The 20,406-nt window shown below is 40.4% G+C and overlaps 1 protein-coding gene across 2 annotated transcripts in view; it reads right to left on the bottom strand.

The window, feature by feature from the left end:
• LOC128685746 (tyrosine-protein phosphatase 10D-like) overlaps positions 1-18,830 on the bottom strand; it is a 506,322-nt gene extending 487,492 nt beyond the window's left edge. The window contains exon 1 of one of the 2 annotated variants that reach the window (XM_070087994.1): positions 18,534-18,830. In XM_070087994.1, coding sequence (XP_069944095.1) covers positions 18,534-18,677 — 144 coding nt within the window. In that variant the 5' untranslated portion in view covers positions 18,678-18,830. The remainder of the gene's footprint in view (positions 1-18,533) is intronic. The other variant, XM_053772367.2, reaches the window with a different exon arrangement.
• Between the last annotated feature and the right edge of the window lie 1,576 nt (positions 18,831-20,406).

The following is a 20,406-nucleotide window of genomic DNA, read 5'->3' as shown; positions in this document are numbered from 1 at the left end:
TATTAAAGTCGTAAAGTACTCGAGGACCTGTTCCCAAATCTACACAATGCCATAACAACATCCTGCAGTGAGAGATAAGAGATAAAGTGCAAAATAAACCCAGTGAACAGCAGGGGTGCGGTGGGTACAATAAGAGAACACTGTGTCAACATCCGTGGCCCCAGATTATTCAACATCTTACCAGTAAATATCAGAAACACTGCTGTAACAAGTGTAGAAATCTTCAAAAGGAAACTGAACAAGTATCTTCACCAGGTGCCAGATCAACCAGGCTGTGATGGATATGTGTGGCTGGGGGCCTCCAGCAGCAACAGCCTGGGTGACCAGGCTAACACCAGACGGGCTCCGGGAGTAGAAAGACTCTCGAAACTCGTCAAAGGTATCAAAGGTACTGTGCTACATATTGTGAAATTAAGTTCTAATCGATTTATTGAAAAATACTACTACTACGACGACGACTTTTACTACTAAAACTACTTTTATTACTGCTAAAACTACTACTTTTATTACTGCTAAAACTACTTTTATTACTGCTAAAACTACTACTTTTATTACTGCTAAAACTACTTTTATTACTGCTAAAACTACTTTTATTACTGCTAAAACTACTACTTTTATTACTACTAAAACTACTACTTTTATAACTACTAAAACTACTACTTTTATTACTACTAAATCTACTACTTTTATTACTACTAAAACTACTACTTTTATTAGTACTAAAACTACTACTTTTATTACTACTAAAACTACTACTTTTATTACTACTAAAACTACTACTTTTATTACTACTAAAACTACTACTTTTATTACTGCTAAAACTGCTACTTTTATTACTACTAAAACTACTACTTTTATTACTACTAAAACTACTACTTTTATTACTACTAAAACTACTACTTTTATTACTACTAAAACTACTACTTTTATTACTGCTAAAACTGCTACTTTTATTACTACTAAAACTACTACTTTTATTACTACTAAAACTACTACTTTTATTACTACTAAAACTACTACTTTTATTACTGCTAAAACTACTACTTTTATTACTACTAAAACTACTACTTTTATTACTACTAAAACTACTTATATTCTTCTATAAGACTCTAGTTTCTTTTACTCCAAATCGCTAAAAAAATAAGGATGATAAAAACAAAACAAATTATAATAACATATTTGGCAAATCCGCATCCACGTTCAGAGTGACAACACAGCAGAGAGGACCACTGTAACACAGCAGAGAGGACCACTGTAACACAGCAGAGAGGACCACTGTAACACAGCAGAGAGGACCACTGTAACACAGCAGAGGACCACTGTAACACAGCAGAGAGGACCACTGTAACACAGCAGAGAGGACCACTGTAACACAGCAGAGAGGACCACTGTAACACAGCAGAGAGGACCACTGTAACACAGCAGAGAGGACCACTGTAACACAGCAGAGAGGACCACTGTAACACAGCAGAGAGGACCACTGTAACACAGCAGAGAGGACCACTGTAACACAGCAGAGAGGACCACTGTAACACAGCAGAGAGGACCACTGTAACACAGCAGAGAGGACCACTGTAACACAGCAGAGAGGACCACTGTAACACAGCAGAGAGGACCACTGTAACACAGCAGAGAGGACCACTGCAACAACACAGTAACCCGAGGAGCACTGTAACAACACAGTAACCCGAGGACCACTGTAACAACATAGTAACCCGAGGACCACTGTAACAACACAGTAACCCGAGGACCACTGTAACAACATAGTAACCCGAGGACCACTGTAACAACACAGTAACCCTAGGACCACTGTAACAACACAGCAGAGAGGACCACTGTAACAACACAGTAACCCGAGGACCACTGTAACAACACAGTAACCCGAGGACCACTGTAACAACACAGTAACCCGAGGACCACTGTAACAACACAGTAACCCGACGACCACTGTAACAACACAGTAACCCGAGGACCACTGTAACAACACAGTAACCCGAGGACCACTGTAACAACACAGTAACCCGAGGACCACTGTAACAACACAGTAACCCGAGGACCACTGTAACAACACAGTAACCCGAGGACCACTGTAACAACACAGTAACCCGAGGACCACTGTAACAACACAGTAACCCGAGGACCACTGTAACAACACAGCAGAGAGGACCACTGTAACAACACAGCAGAGAGGACCACTGTAACAACACAGCAGAGAGGACCACTGTAACAACACAGCAGAGACGACCAATGTAACAACACAGCAGAGAGGACCACTGTAACAACACAGCAGAGAGGACCAATGTAACAACACAGCAGAGAGGACTAATGTAACAACACAGCAAAGAGGACCAATGTAACAACACAGCAGAGAGAACCAATGTAACAACACAGCAGAGAGGACCAATGTAACAACACAGCAGAGAGAACCAATGCAACAACACAGCAGAGAGGACCACTGTAACAACACAGTAACCCGAGGACCACTGCAACAACACAGTAACCCGAGGACCACTCTAACAACACAGTAACCCGAGGACCACTGTAACAACACAGTAACCCGAGGACCACTGTAACAACACAGTAACCCGAGGACCAATGTAACAACACAGTAACCCGAGGACCACTGTAACAACACAGCAGAGAGGACCACTGTAACAACACAGTAACCCGAGGACCACTGTAACAACACAGTAACCCGAGGACCACTGTAACAACACAGTAACCCGAGGACCACTGTAACAACACAGTAACCCGAGGACCACTGTAACAACACAGTAACCCGAGGACCACTGTAACAACACAGTAACCCGAGGACCACTGTAACAACACAGCAGAGAGGACCACTGTAACAACACAACAGAGAGGACCACTGTAATAACACAGCAGAGAGGACCACTGTAACAACACAGTAGAGAGGACCACTGTAACAACACAGCAGAGAGGACCACTTTAACAACACAGCAGAGAGGACCACTGTAACAACACAGCAGAGAGGACCACTGTAACAACACAGCAGAGAGGACCACTGTAACAACGCAGCAGAGAGGACCAATGTAACAACACAGCAGAGAGGACCACTGTAACAACACAGCAGAGAGGACCACTGTAACAACACAGCAGAGACGACCAATGTAACAACACAGTAGAGAGGACCAATGTAACAACACAGCAGAGAGAACCAATGTAACAACACAGCAGAGAGGACCAATGTAACAACACAGCAGAGAGGACCAATGTAACAACACGGCAGAGAGAACCAATGTAACAACACAGCAGAGAGGACCAATGTAACAACACAGCAGAGAGGACCAATGCAACAACACAGCAGAGAGAACCAATGTAACAACACAGCAGAGAGGACTAATGTAACAACACAGCAGAGAGAACCAATGTAATAACACAGCAGAGAGGACCAATTTAACAACACAGCAGAGAGGACCAATGTAACAACACAGCAGAGAGGACCAATGTAACAACACAGCAGAGAACCAATGTAACAACACAGCAGAGAGGACCAATGTAACAACACAGCAGAGAGGACCAATGTAACAACACAGCAGAGAGGACCAATGTAACAACACAGCAGAGAGGACCAATGTAACAACACAGCAGAGAGGACCAATGTAACAACACAGCAGAGAGGACCAATGTAACACAGCAGAGAGAACCAATGTAACAACACAGCAGAGAGGACCAATGTAACAACACAGCAGAGAGGACCAATGTAACAACACAGCAGAGAGAACCAATGTAACAACACAGCAGAGAGGACAAAGTAACAACACAGCAGAGAGAACCAATGTAACAACACAGCAGAGAGGACCAATGTAACAACACAACAGAGAGGACCAATGTAACAACACAGCAGAGAGGAAAAACACTGTCCAAGGGGTGTGGCTAAACTAACTGCCTTCACTGAGAACGGAAGAGGGGTGAATTACTGTGATTCTCCCGCCATTATCATCAGCTTTACAGCGGAATCCACAAAAGAACACCGAAGGACATCTAAACAACTGTTATGATGGGGTTAAAATTTCTAAAAAGAAGTTTCATAAAATAGAAAAACCTTTCCCCTGGCAAGCTGCTATAACCAAGATGTCGTGGCACGGTAGCAACAACAATGAACACCAAACTGATGATAAAATCAAAATTCTATTTATCTATATACCAGGACTGTGGAGTCGGCACATAAAACCTTCGATTCCGATTTCTTTATTTATGGCACTTCCGACTCCGACTCCTTTATTTATGGCACTTCCGACTCCGAATCCTTTATTTATGGCACTTCCGACTCCGACTCCTTTATTTAAGGCACTTCCGACTCCGACTTCTTTATTTATGGCACTTCCGACTCCGACTCCTTTATTTAAGGCACTTCCGACTCCGACTTCTTTATTTATGGCACTTCCGACTCCGACTCCTTTATTTATGGCACTTCCGACTCCGACTCCTTTATTTATGGCACTTCCGACTCCGACTCCTTTATTTATGGCACTTCCGACTCCGACTCCTTTATTTATGGCACTTCCGACTCCGACTTCTTTATTTATGGCACTTCCGACTCCGACTCCTTTATTTATGGCACCTCCGGCTCAACTCCTTTATTTATATATCGACATACGAAATAAATTATAAATATACTAATTATATATTTGCTATATGGATTGCAATCATGCAACTTACAAGCTCAGTAACTTGTTAAAGTTTGGCTCTAAATGCTATAGCTATGCCATTCTGGATTTTTTATTTTATTTATTAAAGAAATTACAAGCATTCAATAATCTTATAATTAAACAAAGAACAAAACTTAAAAAAATGGAAACACTGAGGTTATATTTTTATAATAATATTATCAAATATAAACTAATGGAATGTAAACGAAAAGAAAGAAACTAAAAAAGAAACATCTTTCTCTTCTAGTTAAAAAATCTGAAGTACAGCCTTTGATATTACTAAAAAGAAATCAAAGTTAAAATACAAAAATGTAAAAAGCAATTGAACATTTAAATAACCATTTTAAAAGAAATAAACTCAATTAGGTACATAACCTTCCTTTTCCTGATTAAAGTATTGTTTATTTATATTCTATACAATTTAAATTTATTAGGAGTCAGGGTCGGTACAATTTTACCGACTCTGACTCCTACTCTACACCCCGCTATATACTAACATTGGATGATCCATTAAATACAGTCCTATTCATACATGGCTCTATGTTATTTTAACAGATAAAAATGGAAAACAGAAGAGATACATGGGCTTAAGACTGCACTATTGAGGCAAAGGAGATGATAATGAGTTCCAGAATTTTTTTTACTCCCGGAGCCCGGCCAGGGGCCAAGTTCGGAATGGTTGGTACATTTTTTATTGTATATATTAAAGAAGCAAATGTATCTAAGGACTGACAAACAGCACATATAGTCTTTTTATATAAGGGGAGCAAGAGACAAGATTAAGTATGAATTATAGCAGAATCTTTTGTGTTATCGAAAAAGTGACAGAGAAGATTGAAGAACACTAAGGCGACTCCAGGAAGGGAAGGAGACGCGTGGCTCAAGTACACTGACAGAACTTGGATAAGAAAAAAAGATGCTGGAATTAGCAGGTTCAAGTATATTGACAGCAGGAGGGGGATCAGGGACCCGAATTTGTAGGTATATGAAATATTGGTAATATCACATTGCCGTAAGAAAGGTAAAGGTTTCCAGGATCAAACCAGACCATTATCGGCAACAAGTACCAGCTCAGCCAGGTCCTAACAGCTACATGGACTTGCGAGTCGCTAGTACCTACAGTCTTGTTGATCAGGTAGTCAACAAAGTCAGCGCCAGACTTCGAGGATAAATCCTCTAAACTTCTAACAGTTAAGCCCGAAAAGGAGAATCTATATTCACATTATGCCATCCAAGAGCAAACTTTCTAAACTGGCACACAATACCAACAAGCAGACAGACTCAATAGTCTAATAAATCATCCTCAGCAAAGGCTTTTAAAAGCAGCAATACATACAGGTCACGAAGGTATCCATTATGACAAATATGAGACAATGGTTTCGTTTAGTAATGAAAATACAAGAGACTGAAAATCAGACTGAAAATTCCACCTCATGAAAGTCATTAAATACGAAGTCACAATTTGTGTTAATATTTGTGCTCAACGAAATTTCAACATCGATTTTTTCCTAACTAGAGAGAAAGGCTGTTATTTGAGGTTGGAACTAAGACGGAAGTATTTAACTTCGTTGCTGACACTATATCCACAATAGACCCAAGTTTACTTGAGTGCTCCCTGCAGGAAGTGAACTAGGGTGCTCCCTGCAGGAAGTGAACTAGGGTGCTCCCTGCAGGAAGTGAACTAGGGTGCTCCCTGCAGGAAGTGAACTAGGGTGCTCCCTGCAGGAAGTGAACTAGGGTGCTCCCTGCAGGAAGTGAACTAGGGTGCTCCCTGCAGGAAGTGAACTAGGGTGCTCCCTGCAGGAAGTGATCAACTAGGGTGTTCCCTGCAGGAAGTGAACTAGGGTGCTCCCTGCAGGAAGTGAACTAGGGTGCTCCCTGCAGGAAGTGAACTAGGGTGCTCCCTGCAGGAAGTGATCAACTAGGGTGTTCCCTGCAGGAAGTGATCAACTAGGGTGTTCCCTGCAGGAAGTGATCAACTAGGGTGCTCCCTGCAGGTAGTGATCAACTAGGGTGCTCCCTGCAGGAAGTGATCAACTAGGGTGTTCCCTGCAGGAAGTGATCAACTAGGGTGCTCCCTGCAGGAAGTGATCAACTAGGGTGCTCCCTGCAGGAAGTGATTAACTAGGGTGCTCCCTGCAGGAAGTGATCAACTAGGGTGCTCCCTGCAGGAAGTGAACTAGGGTGCTCCCTGCAGGAAGTGATCAACTAGGGTGCTCCCTGCAGTAAGTGAACTAGGATGCTCCCTGCAGGAAGTGATCAACTAGGGTGCTCCCTGCAGGAAGTGATCAACTAGGGTGCTCCCTGCAGGAAGTGAACTAGGGTGCTCCCTCCAGGAAGTGATCAACTAGGGTGCTCCCTGCAGGAAGTGATCAACTAGGGTGCTCCTTGCAGGAAGTGATCAACTAGGGTGCTCCCTGCAGGAAGTGAACTAGGGTGCTCCCTGCAGGAAGTGATCAACTACGGTGCTCCCTGCAGGAAGTTATCAACTAGGGTGCTCCCTGCAGGAAGTGATTAACTAGGGTGCTCCCTGCAGGAAGTGATCAACTAGGGTGCTCCCTGCAGGAAGTGAACTAGGGTGCTCCCTGCAGGAAGTGATCAACTAGGGTGCTCCCTGCAGGAAGTGAACTAGGGTGCTCCCTGCAGGAAGTGATCAACTAGGGTGCTCCCTGCAGGAAGTGAACTAGGGTGCTCCCTGCAGGAAGTGATCAACTAGGGTGCTCCCTGCAGGAAGTGATCAACTAGGGTGCTCCCTGCAGGAAGTGATCAACTAGGGTGCTCCCTGCAGGAAGTGAACTAGGGTGCTCCCTGCAGGAAGTGATCAACTAGGGTGCTCCCTGCAGGAAGTGATCAACTAGGGTGCTCCTTGCAGGAAGTGATCAACTAGGGTGCTCCCTGCAGGAAGTGAGCTAGGGTGCTCCCTGCAGGAAGTGATCAACTAGGGTGCTCCCTGCAGGAAGTGAACTAGGGTGCTCCCTGCAGGAAGTGATCAACTAGGGTGCTCCTTGCAGGAAGTGATCAACTAGGGTGCTCCCTGCAGGAATTGATCAACTAGGGTGTTCCCTGCAGGAAGTGATCAACTAGGGTGCTCCCTGCAGTAAGTTATCAACTAGGGTGCTCCCTGCAGGAAGTTATCAGCTAGGGTGCTCCCTGCAGGTAGTGATCAACTAGGGTGCTCCCTGCAGGTAGTGATCAGAAGATACATCAACGCATTTGTGTTAAGATTTTTTTTTTCGAAGCCTTTGACCTTAATCATCTTATGTCATACATACTTCATGTGTCAAACACCGGGGTTCGTATGCTTGTATGAGTTGGTTATATCTTGCTTCATCTCATTTTCAGCTTCATCAGTAGGCTGACATGCATGATTATGAAGGTTTTTAGAACAGTAATAAAACGATTAATTTGAACGTCCCATCCATCTGTGATAGAATGGACAGTTAAATATCATTTTATCACTAAATTTCGACGGAGTTGTAGACTATTATAATTGCATTTGGCAAAGATCGGAAATAATATAAAATGAATAACAACTTCCATCATAGCAGGAAGAATATGAAAATTAGTTCTCCCTTGGAAGAAAGTGAAATGAGAAGATGAGAAAGTCAGATATATCACAGAATGAATTGAAAAATGAATACTTAGATTATCATCTGAATTCAATCCTGCTGAAGGTCTTTATCAGATATTCACCTACAACTCACTGGAGCCTGAAAGTTGTGTCTGGTCTGGAGGCCTGGTCTGGAGGCCTGGCCTGGAGGCCTGGCCTGGAGGCCTAGTCTGGAGGCCTGGTCTGGAGGCGTGGTTTGGAGGCATAGTCTGGAGGCCTGGTCTGGAACAGGGAGTGGGAACGACGATCCCGGAACCATCTGCAGGTTAACCTCAGATATGTGATGGCGTCGACAATGTTAATGATTTTCTTTGACGAAAGTATGTTTTTAAATCCCTTCTCAAAACTTTCAGAATTTCTATTGACTAGTTTTGGTTAACCACTGATTTAATTATAATACCCTCTCACTATTTATATTTGTAACGTTACCGTCTGATGATATCTGCTCTTGTACTCAGCTAATTCTCGCTGTCAGGAATCTCCTTACAATGATTGTTACAAAAAATAACTAAATTGCTCTTTAAAATTAGCTGCATATTTACTTCAAACTGGTCTGACTACTGCCCCTTAAAAGTGTAATTGAGATAGTGCATTCAACGGCTTGCTTTACCACAGTCACGACAATACTAAGCTGAGAACTTCTATTTGTTCATGGCATATGACACTTGGTTACAAGATACGACTGAGACTCGATTATGACTCTCATCTAGGGCGATATTTGTAATGAGGCTTAAGATCTTGCAATATCATCTTGCATGGCTTTTTCCAAATTGATATCAGTATAAAAATGATGCACTTTAGTTAAAAGCATTTTGAAGGCATCAATAAACTGCATTATTATAACAATGTTCAAGAAAAGTTAAACCCGTGATGTATAAACATTCAGCGCCCTGAAGCTACATTATGGAAGAATAAGTTACAACAGTGTGAGGTGCAACAACTCACAACTAAATCAAAATTTGTAAAAGAAACGTTAGAAGATGGATAGTTTCATTCTAAAACATTCCTAAGTTGCAGGTTGCACTTAAAAATTGATATATAATGATCCTGGGCAGATCATAACATCGTCCAAATTGTAGGGTAGTTGTGAAAGGCTAAATTATTATTATTATTATTATTTTAATGTATTCTAACTGCTAATGGTTTCAAGGACCATCGCTTCCGTGGCCCAGTATCACACAGTAACTCCAAAACTGGAAACTATTGCAAGAATAAGCTGCTTCGAAATATACAATAAAACTAAAGTATGTAAACTACTGAATGTAAGTAAAAATTTGCAGGATTTATCTGTCATCTTACGTGTTCTTGCCAGCCAGGGTGAAAACAATTCGTGAACAGGTTTGTTCTTCACTCACTTGAGAGAATGGTAATACTTTCACTGGACATGTCTACCAACCTACTACTTATCGTCCCCTTATTCCGGCGTAGAGCTTTTGATCCAAGTCACTGGATACAGTAATGATAATGTAGCTACTCTTCCTTTCTCTGATTCAAGCTGAATTACCTCCAGTTCCTCAGGTGCTTATGACCACTGCTGGTTCAGTGCTTCGCCGCAAATAATAACAATGCACAGACCTATCATGAGGATGTTTATGAAGAGCACTAAACCAGGATGTTTATGAAGATGAAGAGCACTAAACCCGTGGGAGACATTCGGCATCAGAAGATGCAGAATGTAATAAGCTCCCCAGGCCATATACAAGGTCACTTCACAATGAACAAAACACTTAACAATTCTTGACTCGACTAGTTTTTACAATGCTTAAACCAGTATGGGTCATACATCACCTGGGCAATCAAGTTGACACTAGGAACGGGAGGGTATTTTGTCATGCAGGTCACTAAAATGAAGTGACAAGTGGTGGCTGCGCGTTGGTCTCCCTGACAGAGATTGCCAGTTTGTCGCACCTAGGTGAGTTTAATAGACTTAACCAGTAGTTTGTGGTTTATACAAAGACTCCTGAGATTAGCCACCACGACGCAGACTACTGAGGCTGACAGTAAGTCAGCAACTGTTGGCTCTGCCATGGCCTGTCATGAAGCCAACAGCCACCACAGTCGTATCTGTTAGAAGACACCATAGTCTATAGCAGTACATGCTAGAAATTGCTTTTTACCACGTCTTCATCACAGGGTTTTATTATATAAACAATTACACCAGTAAATATTCAAAAATTACCTTCAACAAATAACTAGTTATCATCAGTCTCAAATGATGTAGTACAATATACAAAATCCACAAATTTTAATGTAGCAGAAAGGGTTATTTGCTGAAAATTCACCAAACTCAACAGAACTCATAAATGTAAAGAAAAATGAGTCAGAATTGCTACTAAAAATAAATCTTGCACATACATGCACACCGAATCACTGACTTAACGCGAGAGCATGCAGTAGAAAGGTAAAAGCTGTAGGTGATTGATCAAGAACACCAGTGGGCAGGGCGTGGCGACCACAGGTAAAACTACGTGCATCTGAGATGACATAACACTGCTACTTGGATTCACATACTTTTACACCCCGAGTTTTACTAAGCAGGCTAAGCAAGATCATCACATTCTTGCCTTTACATTATTAAAGGAATGCCGGTCTAGTTTACAGTACACATTGCAATACTCCAGATTGCAACTGTACTGTCTTAAAAATCTGGCTACCAATCATGGTATTAGAGACCAACCTTTAAGAAAGCAAGAGGTTCGACAGATAGTGTAAAATATCCCCCAATGGAAAGCAGAGGGGAGATAACTCCATGAGGATGAAGGAACCAAAAGGAATAAGAAAAGCAAAGAGGGATTATGAGGCTAAGGTCGCAAGGGATTCGAAGACTAACCCAAAAGGGTTCTTTCAGGTATACAGAAGTAAGATTAGAGACAAGATAGGCCCACTTAAGAGTAGCTCAGGTCAGATCACTGACAGTGATAGGGATATGTGTGAAATTTTCAATTCTTACTTCCTCTCAGTTTTTACTCAGGAAGATACTAGCGAAATTCCAGAAATAATAAATTATGTAGAACAGGACGATAGTAAACTATGCACGATTGCAGTAACTAGTGACATGGTCCTCAGACAAACAGAGAAATTAAAACTTAACAAATGTAAAGAGGAACTTTGCAAACTTTTGGCTAATCTTTTCAACATATCACTACAAACTGGCATAGTGCCTAATAAGTGGAAAATGGCAAATGTTATACATATTTACAAGGCAGTTGACAGGCCCTCAGCTTCGAACTATAGACCAATAAGCCATACCTCCATAGTGGGCAAATTTATGGAACCAATAATTGCCGAGACAATTCGTAGCCATTTTGATAGACATAAACTGAAAAATGAATCTCAACACGGTTTTACTAAGGGGCGTTCCTGTCTTACGAATTTACTAACTTTTGTCGCTAAGGTGTTTGAGGTAGATCATGGTAATGAATATGATATTGTGTATATGGACTTCAGTAAGGCTTTCGATAGAGTTCCACATCAGAGACTTTTGAGGAAACATAAAGCACACGGAATAGGAGAAATTTTTTCCTGGGTAGAGGCGTGGTTGACAAATAGGCAGCAAAGAGTTTGCATAAATGGAGAGAAATCAGAATGGGGGCACGTCACAAGCGGTGTTCCACAGGGGTCAGTGTTGGGCCCCTTGTTGTTCACAATTTACATAAACGATATAGATGAGGGAATAAATAACGACATAAGCAAATTTGCTGATGACACCAAAATAGGCCGTCCAATTCATTCTATTCAGGACATTAGTGCACTCCAGGATGATTTGAATAGACTGATGCAGTGGTCGGAGAAGTGGCAGATGCAGTTTAGTATAGACAAATGCAAAGTGCTCAATGTTGGACAGGACAATAACCATGCCACTTACAAACTGAATAGTGTAGATCTTAATACTACTGATTGCGAAAAGGATTTGGGAGTTCTGGTTAGCAGTAATCTGAAACCAAGACAACAGTGCATAAGTGTTCGCAATAAAGCTAACAGAATCCTTGGCTTCATTTCAAGAAGTATAAATAATAAAAGTCCTCAGGCTGTTCTTCAACTCTATATATCCTTGGCTAAGCCTCATTTAGATTATGCTGCACAGTTCTGGTCACCATATTACAGAATGGACATAAATGCACTGGAATACGTACAGAGGAGGATGACAAAGTTAGATAAGATAAGATAAGATTTCGTTCGGATTTTTAACCCCGGAGGATTAGCCACCCAGGATAACCCAAGAAAGTCAGTGCGTCATCGAGGACTGTCTAACTTATTTCCATTGGGGTCCTTAATCTTGTCCCCCAGGATGCGACCCACACCAGTCGACTAACACCCAGGTACCTATTTGCTGCTAGGTGAACAGGACCACAGGTGTAAGGAAACGTGTCGAAATATTTCCACCCGCCGGGAATCGAACCCGGGCCCTCCGTGTGTGAAGCGGGAGCTTTAGCCACCAGGCCACCGGGCCACCATGTATCAGATATCTTCCCTATGAGGATAGACTGAGGGCCCTGAATCTGCACTAGAAAGGCGTAGCATTAGGGAGGATATGACTGAGGTGTATATATGGAAAACAGGAATTAATAAAGGGGAAGTAAATAGTGTGCTGAAAATATCCAGCCAAGACAGGACTCGTAGCAATGGTTTCAAATTGGAAAAATTCAGATTCATGAAGGACATAGGAAAGCATTGGTTTGGTAATAGAGTTGTGGATGAGTGGAACAAACTCCCGAGTACCGTCATAGAAGCTAAGACCTTGTGTAGTTTTAAAAATAGCTTGGATAAATACATGAGTGGGTGTGGGTGGGTGTGAGTTGGACCTGACTAGCTTGTGCTACCAGGTCTGGTGCCGTGCTCCTTCCTTAAGTGGAAGTGACCTGACTAGGTGGTCATTGTTCTAGGCCGGGGGGTGGCACGGACCTGCTTCGCATGGGTCAGTAGGCATGTTGCAGTGTTCTTTCTTATGTTCTTAAATGCTTCAAGACCCCTAGCTGTATACAAGAAGGAACGTGAAATATTCATTAAAATGATTCCTGATCAGCCGGGCTGTGGGGCCCACAGAGGACTGCGTAAGGTCAGTACCAACAGCCTGATTGATGAGGCTAGGAACGGGCCGCAACGGTTAAGATTGAGAATCATCTACAGGTAATCTATAAGTATTGTGCCCTCGAGCAGAAACACTGAAGACGGAACACCATGAGTTTGCCTCTCCTCCAGTAGCTAAAAACAAAAAAATAAAAACAAAAGGTAAAGGTATACCTAGGAAGGTATATACAGATATCCACCTTACTACAGAAAAATAGTAAAGGTGAATACGTAGAGTTAAAAAAATAGGTAATAGTAAAAGAGAAGTTACCAGAGAATCGTTTAAAGTTTGCCTGTCAGATATAAAATCTTCAGAACTAGACCCACCGCAAGGAGTATTGACTTTTAAAATATTAAATATTTTAACGAACCGTCTGCCATCCGAAAATTACATAACATTTCCAGCCATATACAATATGCGGATGGCATTTTGCTTCAGGGTACAAATAGTTTAAATATGCTGATTGCATTGAATGAATCTGGTAATTTGTACCAAAGGATAGGATAGATTTTGTAATTAATGAAGAATAAGTAAATTTAAATGTAAAAATCAGTATAATAGTTATAACTCTCTCTCTCTCTCTCTCTCTCTCTCTCTCTCTCTCTCTCTCTCTCTATATATATATATATATATATATATATATATATATATATATATATATATATATATATATATATAGTATATATATATATCATTAACAACACTGCACTAGCCAAGGACTCGAACCCATGCTGCTTTGGCCTGCCTCACGGTGGGCGAAAACTCATGACGCCTTAATCCACAGAACCATACAATCCCTAAAAGTAGCGCATCCAGCGGAACTGGATGTTGTACTCGCTACCCAAGGACATACGATGGTGTGGATGACTCTAGGCTAATTTTATTCTAGTCTCTGTTTGGTGTACTAGTACAACGAGCAGTATTTTATATTATTGTGCCCACGAACGAGTGGTATTGATCAATAGCAACACTGCAACTAGCCAAGGACTCGAACCCATGCTGCTTTGGCCTGCCTCACGGTGGGCGAAAACTCATGACGCCTTAATCCACAGAACCATACAATCCCTAAAAGTAGCGCATCCAGCCGAACTGGATGTTGTACTCGCTACCCAAGGACAAGATTAGGGCACCAATTATTTGTTTTCCCCTTTAATGAACAAAAAGGCACAATACCATGACTAGAACAATGTACAAATAATCCGGACATAGGAGAAAGAAGGCTGTGACAAGGTTTCGGTCCGACTTGGACCATTGACTAATAACACTAACACATGAAGATGAGGGAGCCAGTATATACAGGAAAGGGCAGGGACAGGACAAAGAGAGGAAGAAGGAAGTGGAGAAGTGGTAGAGGTAATGCCGGTAGTGGAAGTAGAATTAGTAATGGTGGTAGTAGTAGTAGTAGTAGTAGTATAAGTAGTAGTAGTAGTAGTAGTAGTAGTAGTAGTAGTAGTAGTAGTAGTAGTAGTAGTAGTAGTAGTAGTAGCAGCAGCAGCAGAAGTGAAGTAAGTCTAAGGACAAGAAATAGGAGCAATGTAGGACAACTAATGGCCCACGAGGGTGGGACCAAAAACACAGGGGAGGGGAAACTGAAGAACAGAACACATCTAGGCAGAAGAAAAGAAGACAAAGAAAATATAGGGAAGCAGAAGTAGGGAGAAGAGGAGAAAATAACAAGTCGTGTGTTAGTGTGACTAATTAATGGTCCAAGTCGGATCTAAACGTCATCATAAGCTTCTTTCTTCTATGTGAGGGCTATTTGTCCCCTTTAATAATAAATTTATAATTTACTTATGATAAATAATATAAACCATACCCCCGGCCGGGATTGAACCCGCGGGTTCAATCCCGGCCGGGGGTATGGTTTATTTGCAATCGTGTCATTACGATTTCTTAAGTCAGATAAATAATATATATTTATTATGCTTATTGCAGCAGATATGTGTGTTAAGAACAATATTTTTTTTCATAAAAAAATCACTGCAGTAAAATGGTATAACTTTCTAAGTGTCACCTGGAAACATCTTACACATCTGGACGTCATAAGCATACACCACTTAATGAAGTTTCTCTCTGCTAAGTCGGGGAAACTTGACGGCATGTAAAAGTACAAATGATGCTGAAGAATAATAAAAGTGTTATAATTAAGTAGAAAGGAACGTCAATACATGAACACCAACGAAGCAGAGATTTTCCCAAACAATACAACTGTGTTGTCTCACGTTATTAAAAAAGTATAATAAACCTTGACAGTTTTTCAACAATTGTGGACTGAAGAAAAGTTTTTTAACTGGATATTGACAAGTATCGATACTTTCTCATCCATTTAAGTTAATAAAGACAGGTTAATTGTGATGAACTGGTTCCACAGCTCAGTTATTTTACGTTCATATAATTTGTACTTTTATTTTTGCATGTGATAAAGATTTTGGCACATAATGTAATACACTAACAAGGTAGAGGAACAAAAACAGTAAATCAAGACAAATTTAAACAAATGTATAATAACAAAAGCAGTAATGTAAACAATAAATAACATGAGCTGCATTTTAAATATAAATCATCATTCATAAGACTATTCATTAAAAGTATCTTCTGACAATTATAATTAAAGCGCATAAATAACTTTTATACATCACAATACGAAGATTCATACTTCCAAAAGACGCTACACACGCTGATGGTATTTTATTCGTCAGGAAACAGGACACGTTTCTTGACATGGATCTTATATGACGACTTGCTATCTGAAGCACTTGGTCAGAAACGTTCTGCTGGTTTACCGATTCATCCTTTTAATAATTAAAGACCACATGTGAATCTGTTTGTGCATATAGTCATAGAGGTGGTGGTGGTGGTGGTATTATATTCGTCAGGAACGGAACGATTGTCTCTGGTATATGATGTATATATGATAACCGGCAAACTAGGGCTTTCAGTCGTATAGCCAAGGCCTTCTGCTGGTCTGCCGGTCTTCAAGCTACGGTGGGTTTATAGTTTTGAGCGTTAAATGACAATTTTTGGACTTCTTAATGTGAGGTTCAAACAAGATTCTCTAGTATACATGATAGTCAATGAAACGCGAGACCAAGTGGAAAGCAACCAGTATTGTCAAGTATGGAATCACCTAAAGAATCTTTTTTTTTACCCGAAGAAAAAGTCAAATACAGGTTCTTTTTTATGTTTTACACCAAACCCACATAGCACCCTAACCTAAGCTTCCTTAAAATTTACGTAACATAAAATAGCTTACTTTACCTTATCTATTAAAGAATTTGCATAACTATATTTGTTTTCCTCGGAAAGTGGATATTCTTCAAGTCATCCCATGATGGGAATGACTTAGAAAAAGTTATCAATTATATAATTCCTGTTTCCCAAACTCGCATGTAAAGGCAGTAGCTTTCTATGTGCAACATTCATTCTCCTAGAAAACGTTAAAAGTGCAAGTTGATGCAGGTCAGTAAAAGGTTATACGGACAGCAGAATTACATTTAAAAGGTCACAGTGAATATATCCCGGTACTAAGATATTTGCTCTGCTCTTCGCATTTACCTGCATTTACACCGTGTTCCATGTAACATACAAATTATCCTAGAATATATCTTGTTCCACACAACATAAATAATTTTAAAATACATTTTGATGAATACAATATACTACAGTGCTAAATTCTATAACATATTATTCTACGCATCATTCTATCGTTTGACTTCATATTGTATGACATTCTAAGACATTCATACAATATACACCAAGATATTTTTTATATTGATTTTGAAGCAATTTGGAGATAAAGCAGTTTTTATTCTTCACGTAGGTTCCAATTATTTGATCCTTTGATTTACACGGAGAGTTTACACACGGTAAGTTATACACTTGGAATATCAACCAGACATCTGGTTCATAAGCAGTCAGCTGAAATTCTGACTGCTTATGAAGTCAGTTTTCTCACATACAATTTTAAATCAAATTCCTCTATTACATTATTTAGGGTTATGTTAACCTTACTTGGATTAGACTTATCTTGCAACTAAATTAACTACTTATATCTGAAAGGGCAATAAATGAAACTGTATTTTGACAGAAAAAACAAAAGACGGTTGGCTCTTGGTCGGTCCTTGTTTCTAGTTACCCACGTCCTTTTTTTTCCTCCTGTATTATAATCTCAGTTATTGGCCTTCGGAAGATCATAATTGGTTTATTTTGATTACTAGACAAAAATATCAGCTAACCAAAGTTAAATATGAAATTTGATGTTAAGAAGGAATGCTAAAAATTCTTTGTGATAAATCTGTTGAGAAACAGTCAGAATTACAACTGATGCTTAGGAGGAAGAGGTATTTACTCTAGTGTCTTGTCTGTGTCTTGTTGCGGGCCTTCAAAAAATGTTTAAACTTAATGTTAATATTTGCATTCAGTGTTCCGTACATGTAATTTTCACAGTAGTATGTCAATACTTTTTATGTAGGTTCCAATATTTGAATAATTGAGAAAGGACTGACGTCTGGAATCAGTGATTATACTAATGGCAGATGTTAACTGCGTTATGATTGGTTTTTAGGTGAGTTGATGCTACAGGTCCTCATGAATATACACCATAAGTGAGGCATGGGTAGATTAAATAGCACAATGTATTATTATAATTAATATAATCAAGGTAAGCGCTAAAGTCGAACAAAGTAGTGTTGACTGCGGTAGAGTGTTTCTGGAAAGAATTTCCAGTTTTGGAAGCTCTTCGATATGTCGTGGACATGTTTGTTAAATTTAAGTTTGATGTCAATGTGAATACTCAAAAAATTGTTCTTCTCTTTCAATGTGTGAATTGCCTTTATATTTAGTTGAATATTGCAGTATACACATTGTTAGAAACAGTATACATATATCAAGAATATATCGTGTTCCCTACAGCACTCGTTATTCAATAACAGATTTATAAATTATAGTACACATCTCGCCCCCTTATAGGCTGGAAACAAAACATACAACACACATCATTCTATACTATATCATGTTCCATACAACGATCATTGTAGAAAGCAGCAGAGAGCAGGTAAAGAGCATGACTGTATTAATTAAGCAGCGCCAGAACCAACAGGTGGGTCCAGGCTGCTGCAAACTTTCTACAGTCAAGAAGCAAACTTGAAGTTGAGCCGGGACACTCCTGTAGTAGTCAACTCACCTGCGTGATCAAGGTAGACACGACGCACAGACACAAAATGATCCTCGCTCGACTCCTGAGATCCATTTTCCCGTGTTGTCTTGTACAACGAAGGACGATAAAGAAGAAACCCACCACTGGTCCCCTGATGGCAAGTATGCACATTACCAACCTAGCTGATTTGGGGTCAATTTTTTTTCGAAATTCAACGGGTACAAAGCGGTTCTAGTGACATTTTGATTGCTCATTGAACGCAGCAACACTTTTTCTACGTATGAGCACATTAAAAATATACTATCTAATTAAGAACAACATAATGGATAGATCCAGGCCGCGGCAGCGTGCAGCGCATCCACACTCCACAGACTCTACAGGTGAACTGAGGCTGGCTGAGGTGAAACTCTGAGTGCGATCTCACGTTACCCACAATCCTCGCGGGGAAACAACTGACGATCGCCTTCCCTCTGTTCTCCAACATACACACTTATTAATAACTTACTCTCGGTTTTTACAACTTCTCTGTAAGCTTTATGATCCAGTGAAATATATTATAACTAATAATCATTCTTCACGTGGGTATTACATGCTGGCAGAATTCACAGCTAGCATGTGACTACAACGCTAAACTCACAATTAAAAGAAATCGCTATGGTACACACATTCCTTAATATTACATTCTACACTAGCTTTAGTTCAATGAAGAATGAAATGGAATGTAGTTATACATTACTGGTGTATATATCAATAGTGCACGCAACACATCACTGGTGCACAAAACACAGCATCACTGGTGCACACAACACAGAATCACTGGTGCACACAACACAGCATCACTGGTGTGCACAACACATCACTGGTGCACACAACACAGCATCACTGGTGCGCACAACACAGCATCACTGGTGCACACAACATAGCATCACTGGTGCGCACAACACAGCATCACTTGTGCACACAACACAGCATCAATGGTGCGCACAACACAGCATTACTGCTGCGCACAACACAGCATCACTGGTGCACAAACCGCAACATCACTGGCGTACACAACACAGCATTAATGGTGTACACAACACAGCATCACTGGTGCACATAACAGTATCACTAGTGCACACAACACAGCATCACTGGTGCACGTAACAGCATCACTAGTGCACACAACACAGCATCACTGGTGCACGTAACAGCATCACTAGTGCACATCCCTGTCCTCCACTTAACAGCTGTGCCAGACACGTGAACACAATGCCTATCACTACAAAACAACACTTCAAGACACTGACATTTCAGTGCAGAATGATGGAACAATTGTATTCTTCTTAGGTCATTCAGGGCTTATAAAACTTAGCCTTGCATCCCAGTGAGACACTTGGTATATATGCTGATGAGTAGTTCTCTCTTGTGTGTGCACTGAGAGCCATGATACATGTACCCGTAAACGTGTGTATATAAGTGAGGTGAAATATCAGCCTTATAAGTCTTCTGTTCTTGTATTATGTTTTACTGTTCCTTGATAATGTGAGAAATCACGAAATCTCATGGAATTTCACAATTTCTTCACTTGTTATTTTGCATATTGTGATATCACCTGTTTACTGTGATCTTTTTACATCGTAGTATATATTCATTAAGTATTTACTTTAATACATATATTAGGGACTAAAGTGTCCTTGACTGATGGTGACCAGGTTACATACAACCCTGATGACTCTTTGTGTAGTTGATAGGCTTTAAATACAATTAAGCAGCCAAGAAGTCAAACATGACTGTTACATTCAATCTGTTCAGGCAAACTCTTCGGTGGTCACACAGCTTCACCTCGTCGTTCCTGTGCACATGTATAGCATACATATATATAGCGACCTATACAACAATATGTCCCCATGAAATGACA

This window comes from Cherax quadricarinatus, chromosome 23, assembly GCF_038502225.1.
Source record: "Cherax quadricarinatus isolate ZL_2023a chromosome 23, ASM3850222v1, whole genome shotgun sequence".
NCBI lineage: Eukaryota > Metazoa > Arthropoda > Malacostraca > Decapoda > Parastacidae > Cherax > Cherax quadricarinatus.
Note: the sequence above shows the minus strand (reverse complement) of the source record. Positions and strands in the feature narration are given on the sequence as shown.